Genomic DNA, 10,132 nt, shown 5'->3' with positions numbered 1-10,132 from the left:
GTATAAACACTTACATTACACACAGGTGTAGGTGACACTCAGGTATAAACACTTACAGTACACACAGGTGTAGGTGACACTCAGGTATAAACACTTACAGTACACACAGGTGTAGATGACACTCAGGTATAAACACTTACAGTACACACAGGTGTAGATGACACTCAGGTATAAACACTTACAGTACACACAGGTGTAGGTGACACTCAGGTATAAACACTTACATTACACACAGGTGTAGATGACACTCAGGTATAAACACTTACAGTACACACAGGTGTAGATGACACTCAGGTATAAACACTTACAGTACACACAGGTGTAGGTGACACGCAGGTATAAACACTTAGGTGACACTCAGGTATAAACACTTACAGTACACACAGGTGTAGGTGACACGCAGGTATAAACACTTACAGTACACACAGGTGTAGGTGACACTCAGGTACTTGTAGGTGCCTCCACATGGTTCAGGGAAGTAAGTCGTTGAAGCCTGAACTACACAACTCTTCTTACCTTCACACCTTGAGATCAAATAACAAAAGGAATATATATATATTTATAGAGAGAGAGAGAGAATATTGTTTTTTTTAATAGTTTATCTTTTATAAATGACTTTATTTAATTTTAAAGCTGAACTGACCATGTTCTCACTGTGGAGAGTGAGTTGGGTGCATGACAGTTGGTATTCTGGACCTGACCTGCAGGTCTACCTGCTGAGCATGTAGTGGAGCTCGTCCTGCCATAGTTAGCGTCGATGATGGTTATAGTACCATGACCTAAATGAAGTGAATGGAATTAAAATACAATGCAAATAAGTTCATCAGTGGCTGTGCTAATGCACTGGTGTTGGTCGGGGGTCCCAGTGTGGGCAGCGGGCTATACTGGTGATTAGAAAGACTCACACTTACCGCAGGTCAACTCACTCTGCTGCGACTCACAGGTCGCACTTGTTTCTATAAGGGGAAAAAATCTACATCAGAATGTCTTAGAGGAACAGTGTAAAACTGTCCACTCGGTGTAAAACTGTCCACTCTGTGTAAAACTGTCCACTCAGTATAAAACTGCCCACTCAATGTAAAACACTCAGTGAGGACGTTGTTTCTTGTTTTCTTTCTGTTTAGGTTGGGGTCGTAGGTCGTGAGGAGATGAGGAACTAGCTGGGAGTGTCTACTCACGTGTCCCCGAGCAGACACAGTAATAGGAGACGTTCAGGTACTTGTAGGTGTCGCTACAGGGGTCCGAGCTGCTTGATGCCTGCACTAGACAACTGCTCTGACCTTGACAGCTTCAGGAGAGAGAGATTGAGATGGAGGGATGAGAGAGATTGAGATGGAGGGATGAGAGAGATTGAGATGGAGGGATGAGAGAAGTTGAGATGGAGGGATGAGAGAGATTGAGATGGAGGGATGAGAGAGATTGAGATGGAGGGATGAGAGAGATTGAGATGGAGGGATGAGAGAAGTTGAGATGGAGGGATGAGAGAGATTGAGATGGAGGGATGAGAGAGATTGAGATGGAGGGATGAGAGAGATTGAGATGGAGGGATGAGAGAAGTTGAGATGGAGGGATGAGAGAGATTGAGATGGAGGGATGAGAGAGATTGAGATGGAGGGATGAGAGAAGTTGAGATGGAGGGATGAGAGAAGTTGAGATGGAGGGATGAGAGAAATTGAGATGGAGGGATGAGAGAGATTGAGATGGAGGGATGAGAGAGATTGAGATGGAGGGATGAGAGAAGTTGAGATGGAGGGATGAGAGAGATTGAGATGGAGGGATGAGAGAGATTGAGATGGAGGGATAAGAGATTGGGATACAGCTGCTCAGTGCAGAGTTTAGCCTGCCCCAACACACCAAGCTCAAATCCACACTTTGTTCATTAGCAGATGTGTGTAATTAACAGAGGTGGGTAGAGTATTCAACAATTTTACTCAAGTAAAAGTACAGTTACTTGAACCAAATGTTACTCAAGTAAAAGTAAAAGTATGCATCCCAAAAATTTACTTGAGTAAAAGTTAAAAAGTACTTTGATTAAAAGCTACTCAAGTAGTGAGTAAATGCATGAGTACTGTCTTGTGTCAGTAAATTACATCATGGGAAATTGAATTACGGGAAACAATGACTTTTAATGATAACAAAAATAATTTATTATAAATAAATATTATATATATAAATTATTTATTATAAATAATATGTATTTTTGTTTGATCCTAATTATTAGGCCTGTGTAACTTTAATGTGTTCCACAAAGGCACTAACTGATTAGACTGTCAGCCAATACGTGTAGCTACAACCTGACACCAACTGAATCAATTTGTAGCAGACTTAATCATCGTATATTGCTAGTGTGTACAATCAGTGTGAGAACTGGTTTTTATATTGCACTGTGTTACATTTAATAATTACATCATACAAACGTTATGCCTCAGAGATATAGCATTACACAAAATTATACATACAGCAAACAAATGTCCACACGTCTGCAGACACAATTGGCAGCGCCAAGGTTGCCAACTCTCACGCATTGAGCGTGAGACACACGCATTTGACTGTTTTCACATGCTTACACGCCACACATCCGATTTCTCACGCCGAAAATATCTAGTTTATTTAGCCTACCTCTGATCCATATCTATGATTCAATGAGTTATTAGTTCGATCGATCGCGATATAATACTTAATTTGTGTCCATTTTACACCCCCCCCCCCCCCCGTCAACAATTTACGTTCACCACCCACCGGTTTAAATCTCACTAAAAGTGATCTTTAAAACTTGGCAACCCTGCAGCGCATTATACAGCTGTACTTTTTACACGTTTGTAATATAAACATTGGCTGTATGTGAGGTCAGGGATGCTCGGTAGGTTTTTCCATATATGTAATGCTGCAGCCCGGAGCCCTGGTGGGCGTGGGTAAAGGGCGGAGCATGTGTCAATCATTTTCGAATGCAGCCAATCAGATACTAGACTTTTGTTGTCAATCAATTTTTATTAAGCCAATTATCAGCCAGAGTTAGCTGTCAATAATTTTTACTGCAGCCAATCATCTTAACAGATTTGCCAAAAGAAGGCGGAAACTGCACGGAGAAGCTCTTTAAACAGAAGTATATGCCATTCTTGCACAAAAGTAGCTGAATAAAAACATTAGAAGAGCCACGACTTTAGACATTTTTTAATCAAAGTTTAAAATACTTCTCACTTATTTTTCTGGAACGGCACTTTAATGTTTTTTTTCCTTTATTGCACGTATTGCATCATTTGTACATCATGTATATGTGGCGAGTGTAAAGGTTAGCGGAGGGGAGGTGTAAATGGACACAAATTAAGTATTATATCGCGATCGATCGCCAAGTATAAACGCCTCCGCCGAGCAGAGCGTTGAGTAGCGATTTCGATTGGAGGATCGTGCTCTATTTTTTATTATTAATTTTTTGCTGATGCTGGTCCAGCGTGTCGCGTGCCACTGATTATGCCTCAGTATCAAAACAATACTAGTCTTCAAACTTTATTTGGATTATGTCACGGGTTTTGCGTTGGTGCACTTTATTTATTAACTCCTACATTTTCAATGAGACTGTGTGATCGCGTCCTTCTTTTACTTTACTTGCTGAGCTTAATTTCGACAATGGTTTTAATATTCAAAGGCTCTACAGGGTCGGCAACCTATGGCACGCGGGCCACCGTTGGCACGCCGAGGCATAATCAGTGGCACGCGACACGTTGGACCAGCATCAGCAAAAAATTAATAATAAAAAATGGAGCACGATCCTCCAATCGAAATCGCTCCGCAACGCTCTGCTCGGCGGAGGCGTTTATACTTGGCGATCGATCGCGATATAATACTTAATTTGTGTCCATTTACACCTCCCCTCCGCTAACCTTTACACTCGCCACATATACATGATGTACAAATGATGCAATACGTGCAATAAAGGAAAAAAAACATTAAAGTGCCGTTCCAGAAAAATAAGTAAGAAGTATTTTAAACTTTGATATAAAAATATCTAAAGTCATGGCTCTTCTAATGTTTTTATTCAGCTACTTTTGTGCAAGAATGGCATATACTTCTGTTTAAAGAGCTTCTCCGTGCAGTTTCCGCCTTCTTTTGGCAAATCTGTTAAGATGATTGGCTGCAGTAAAAAACGATTGACAGCTAACTCTGGCTGATAATTGGCTTAATAAAAATTGATTGACAACAAAAGTCTAGTATCTGATTGGCTGCATTCGAAAATGATTGACACATGCTCCGCCCTTTACCCACGCCCACCGGGGCTCCGGGCTGCAGCATTACCCTTCTCGGTTTTTCTGTCACTTTCTTGCTACGGTGGAGAAAGTTTGCGTATGTGATCACGTGATTGACCGGCTTCATTTGATTGGTCACTCATACTCGGGTGACGAGACGTTGGTCAGTCTTCTCACTAAAAAGACGAATTATTTACAAAACGAAAGTAACGGTAGCGCGCGGTGCAAATCCGATTGTAACGGAGTAAAAGTCGCGTTTTTCTCACCACATATTTACTCAAGTAAAAGTAGAAGTCATTCATATTAAAACTACTCTTACAAGTACATTTTTGTCCAAAAAGCTACTTGAGTAAATATAACGGAGTAAGTGTAACGCGTTCCTACCCACCTCTGGTAATTAATGTGTAATTAAGTAGTTTAATGTAGCTCTGCATAATTCAAAGCTGTTTACAAATGAGAGAAGGAAAATGAGCTTCCCAGTAACTGTATGAACTGACCTAGCAAACACTGTGGGGTAAGAACAGGACTACAGGTGAACTAACCTAGCAAACACTGTGGGGTAAGAACAGGACTACAGGTGAACTAACCTAGCAAACACTGGGGTAAGAACAGGACTACAGGTGAACTAACCTAGCAAACACCGTGGGGTAAGAACAGGACTACAGGTGAACTAACCTAGCAAACACTGTGGGGTAAGAACAGGACTACAGGTGAACTAACCTAGCAAACACTGTGGGGTAAGGACTACAGGTGTTACAACTGGTGTTGGAGAGCTGTGATGGATCCTTCTGAACAGAACACGTGGATGAATCAGTCCTGCCATATTTAACACCGGTGATTATTATTTGTCCAGCTCCTAAAATGGCAAAATGTTAAATATTAATAACATCATAATAAAAAATAGAGGACTTCTGAGCCAGGATACTGGATTAAAATGGTTAATTTTCTAAGTTTTGTTTCAGAAGAGTTTGAAATGATTTATAGTAAGATTATGCTCAGACATGTCATTTCTCTTCTGACCACTAGATGGAACTATTAGTGCAGTTTTATACCGACTTCCAGAGAGACTGTATGTCCATGACTTTCAGCATTATTGCAGATTAATCATTTAAAATTAATTTTAATTGTCAAACATTCAAATAGTTTCTCGAGATTACCAAGATAATTAGTCTAATTTAACTTTAACTGGTAATGTTTAATTCTTTCAGTCAGAAAATGGTTTTTTTTTCAGTCTTGTGAATCCTCTTCCCTTAACATTTCTCTTATATTTCTTTTTGCATTTAGAGAATCTATTGCAAAATATATTCAGCTTTTAACTGAGGACAGAAAACAAAACCACAGGAGTCAGAGGGAGACGAGAGAGGACGAGGACCTCACCACAGCTGATTTCAGTCTTCTCATTTTGACACGTCAAACTAATGTCTGGGGAAGGGGAAGTGGGTTGTGTTAATAAAAATGTTTATTTCTCATCTTGCACCAGTCATCTGATGTTTTATATTTTTCCCTTTCAGAATGCATTTAGGCCATGTGTGTAACTTCATTAATGTGTAATTTAATCATGATATTTTACCTGCAGATGCCAGGAACACAGAAACTGCCAACAGCTGCACTGAGAGACAGAAGCAACACCTTAAATCATCTCCGAGATTATGGTTTATAAGACTATACACCTTAAATCATCTCCGAGATTATGGTTTATAAGACTAAACACCATAAATAATCTCTGAGATTACTGTTTATAAGAGTAAACACCTTAAATCATATTTGAAATTGCTGTTTAACAGGCAGATTAAACAGCATAAATCATCTCTGAAATTACTGTTTAACAGACAAACATAATAAAATTATCTTTGAAATGATTTTGTGTAACAGATTAAATCATAACTGAAATTGCTTTTCACACTATTTAAAATCTTTGCAAATTGAAATTATAGCAAACCTACACTGGTTGGAAGAGGAAAAAAGACATATTACTTATATCTGATGTTACCATACGAAAGAGGAAAACGTACATGTTCTTACAAAAAGCTTGAAGGAGAACATTGCGCTGTCTGTATAGAGGAAATCACGGCTGAGGTTTTGAACGTTGCCGTCACTGGTGTGTTTTTATATCCGGCTCCAGGACTGAAGGTGTAATGAGAAACACAGTCCCAGTTCAGCTCCAGGAATGAAGGTGTAGTAGAAACACAATCCCAGTTCAGCTCCAGGACTCCTGTGTGGCAGCACCAGTGTAGCTGCAGATTTGCTTAATTATGTTTTCCTTTGATTCTTATTTGACCACATTGCAGAAACCACCCAAATAAACATGAGCACATTAAATAACGTTAACGTGGGAAAAGTGACAACCTAGAACACTCTGGCTTTGAAAAATGTTTTTTTATACTTTTTATTATCATATAAACAGTAAAATAGGCAGTCACACCATGAAATGAAATTCTTAATTGGCTAGTCCTTCAAATGAAAGTGAGATGTATAAAATAAAAACATATAACTAAGTACAGGATGCAAAAAGCAAAAGAAGTAGGTAGTGTACAACACAAGAGAAGAGAGATCTTGTTATTGATCAGTGTGTTCAAAGCAGAGACCTGCACACACGTTCTCAGGGGCTAAAGCCCAAACCTGGTCATCCTGTCCTGACAAATGTGAACCCTGTCTGGAAGATCATCACGCAGCACAGTCTTGGTTCTTATTTAATGCATTCAGCAATAATGTTCAGTTTCACTGCATCCCCTACAGTCTACAGCCATGTTTTGTTTTAAAGATACAGTGCCTAATACACTGCTACAGCTAGATGAAAACTACATTAACAAAGCCACTTCATCCAAAGGTTATTTTAAATGCGTTCATATGAATATGGTGATGTAACATTTAGGTTAGATGATTCTCCTAGTTGATTCTTCATCTGAGTCAGGTAGCACTAAAGCTTTGTATAAATAAGGCAAGAACAAGACTCCTGATGTAGGACCAGGTTAGCCCAGATCTACCAATGCAGCTGTCAGTGGAACATGTCAGTGGAAGATGTTTCAATGTGTATTTATTCCACGTGTTTATAACAGGGCTGGTTGTGGTGGTGTTTTTATAATGTAACAGGGCTGGTCGTGGTGGTGTGTTTATAATGTAACAGGGCTGGTAGTGGTGGTGTGTTTATAATGTAACAGGGCTGGTCGTGGTGGTGTGTTTATAATGTAACAGGGCTGGTCGTGGTGGTGTGTTTATAATGGAACGGCTGGTAGTGATGGTGTGTTTATAATGTAACAGGGCTGGTCGTGGTGGTGTGTTTATAATGTAACAGGGCTGGTCATGGTGGTGTGTTTATAATGTAACAGGGCTGGTTGTGTTGGTGTGTTTATAATGTAACAGAGCTGGTCATGGTGGTGTGTTTATAATGTAACAGGGCTGGTAGTGGTGGTGTGTTTATAATGTAACAGGGCTGATAGTGGTGGTGTGTTTATAATGTAACAGGGCTGGTCGTGGTGGTGTGTTTATAATGTAACAGGGCTGGTTGGGGTGGTGTGTTTATAATGTAACAGGGCTGGTAATAATGGATCACCTACACGCTGAGGCGTACACATCCAAGCACATGCAAACTCTCCACACTGATATACTAACATGGGTGATTGTGAATTGTGACTTTCAAATCAGGGAAACACCACATTATATTGTTTGTGGGTTTGACCAAATGTATTTAGATGTATTTACCTGTGTATGCAAAATTAGAGCAATTCCAGGTTCAGATATTAAAAGTCCTCACCAGGATTTTGCTCAGGCTCCCTGGATTGTGTTGATTCCACTAATTGTACCTGGATTGCTAATTAGAAAATCTAGCAAGCTTGAGCAAAATCCTGGTGAGGACTTTTAATCTCTGAACCTGGAATTGACACCACTATGCAAAATACAGAGTTGTCATGATAATTTAGCTCCAACAAGACCATTTACCAAGACTGAAATGGTTCTTGTGACAGGACCTTGCATGTTCTAACAACAAGGTGTGACAGAGAGAGTGAGAAAGGAGAAGACATAGAGGGATTATCTGTCTAGAGGACAAAATGTCTGGATTATACAGCAGTAATTTTGTTTTAGGTTTTTTTTTCTTATTTTTATTTCTCTTATGTGATCTTACATTTTTCAATTGAAGTTTCTCTTGAATGTTTTTGAGACCTGAACTCACTACAGCTACAGAAAACATTTAGCACATGCAAAAACGCCTCATTTAAATATGTTGTTTGCACATAATGATATTCAAACACATTTTCTTTGTAAGCTATTCAGAAAATACGTGTGACTTAGTGGACTGTCCATGCCAATCAGCTGGGGATTCTTAATAAATCCTTATTGGGATTTCAGTAAATCAGGATCTGACGGGTTCTGTTATTTTGTGGTAGGCTACTGAAGATGCGGTGAACACAGATACTCTCATGTTTCTCTTTTCAAACTGAGAAATGACGTTCCTCCACTACTCTCCACGCTCTGGGAATGAGACTGAACATGTAAATGGCACAAAAGGGATTTTCACACAGACAAATGTTTCAGTCAAATCGCTTCACTTTTGCATATGCAGTAGACGGGCCACAAACTCCATTACCATCACCTGATGCTCTGGTGGTGATGCTCTCTCTCACACACCAAGTCCTGGACACTTCAGAGACTTTAATCCCACTGCTACGAACCTCATCTGTGACTGTAACGTCCACAGTCACCTTCAGAATATTTAATCCCATTGCTACAAACCTCCTCATCTCACTGTAACGTCCCAGGTCCATATTAACTAATAACTAATAACTAATGTTATTTTTACTTCTATCAATTTTTCAATTTATTTATTTAACTTCTTCATTTTATTTTACCTGTTTCTCCTTTTATTTATTCAAAATCTTTGTTTCGTCTTAATTTTTAAATTTAATTTTTAAATTCTTGTTTTAATTTTAATCTTGTTTTTTAATCGTCATCATTGGTTGTAATAAGCTTCTTCTATTGTGTATGAAACGTGCTGTATAATTTACGTTGCCTTTCTTATTCACCTTCACAGTATTTAATCCCACTGCTAATCATAATCTGTGACTGACTTTTTCCCCCAGTCACCTTCGAGTGCTTGGGGACTACAAGCTCTTTGCTTACAGTATATATTGCAAAGGAAATTGACATGAACTGACCGTCTTATTGATATGAAGCACCAGTTTATACTTTATTCACGGATTTTTCCAAAGGACAATTTGTCATTTAACCTAGCTGGGATCAATTTAGCACTTCTAATTGTCCCGGTGAGCGCGACTCGGGTGCGTTTGTGTGTATGCGCGTTCACGCTCGAGTGGGTTTTTGGTGTGCATGTGTAGGTGTGTCCGTTCGTGTTTCTTTTCGTCTTTCGTTTTTGTCTCGTTTGTCTTATTTATTGCACTTGTGTCTTGGTGTAAGCTACTTTAATGTGTATAATATTACCATTTTAAACACAACGCGCTGCACAAGAAAAACGCGTAAATACACAATGGAAATTCATCAAATTCATTAAGGACAACGCGTACACTACAACTCAAAAACGCCGTAACACTATTTGGACAGAAACTAAGTTGTGTTAAATGGGATTTTTATCAGGGGTTTTAAACCTATGTTTTGTCTAAATACCTAGCTAGCTACATTTAAACAGCATTTATCTTACCCGTGATATAAGCAGTTGACTCTCTTGACAGAATAAAGACTCTGATTATTCCTGATCCTGTCGCGAAGAATTAAGACTCTGAGTTTTGCTGCACCTATACGGTATTATTGATAGAAAGGTGTTTAAGTAGCCTAGGTGTATTTCATCTAATGGTGCAGAAATGCTACGGTACTGTACCACTGTAAATACAAGAACATGCAGGACCTTTGGTGTGTAATACAAGATGTGGTTGTAACTGGCA

General features: G+C 39.2%; 1 protein-coding gene across 1 annotated transcript; it reads right to left on the bottom strand.

Moving 5' to 3' along the window:
* Positions 1 to 891: 891 nt before the first annotated feature.
* LOC143516396 (L-rhamnose-binding lectin CSL1-like) lies at positions 892 to 6,400 on the bottom strand. Its single transcript, XM_077007946.1, has 6 exons — positions 6,254 to 6,400; positions 5,812 to 5,850; positions 5,619 to 5,663; positions 4,962 to 5,097; positions 1,179 to 1,288; positions 892 to 956 (listed from the first exon to the last, which is right to left on the bottom strand). The coding sequence occupies exons 1-6, from the start codon at positions 6,282 to 6,284 to the stop codon at positions 892 to 894; spliced, it is 426 nt and encodes a 141-aa protein (XP_076864061.1). The 5' UTR covers positions 6,285 to 6,400.
* Between the last annotated feature and the right edge of the window lie 3,732 nt (positions 6,401 to 10,132).

Source organism: Brachyhypopomus gauderio, chromosome 6 (genome assembly GCF_052324685.1).
Source record: "Brachyhypopomus gauderio isolate BG-103 chromosome 6, BGAUD_0.2, whole genome shotgun sequence".
Taxonomy (NCBI): domain Eukaryota; kingdom Metazoa; phylum Chordata; class Actinopteri; order Gymnotiformes; family Hypopomidae; genus Brachyhypopomus; species Brachyhypopomus gauderio.
Note: the sequence above shows the minus strand (reverse complement) of the source record. Positions and strands in the feature narration are given on the sequence as shown.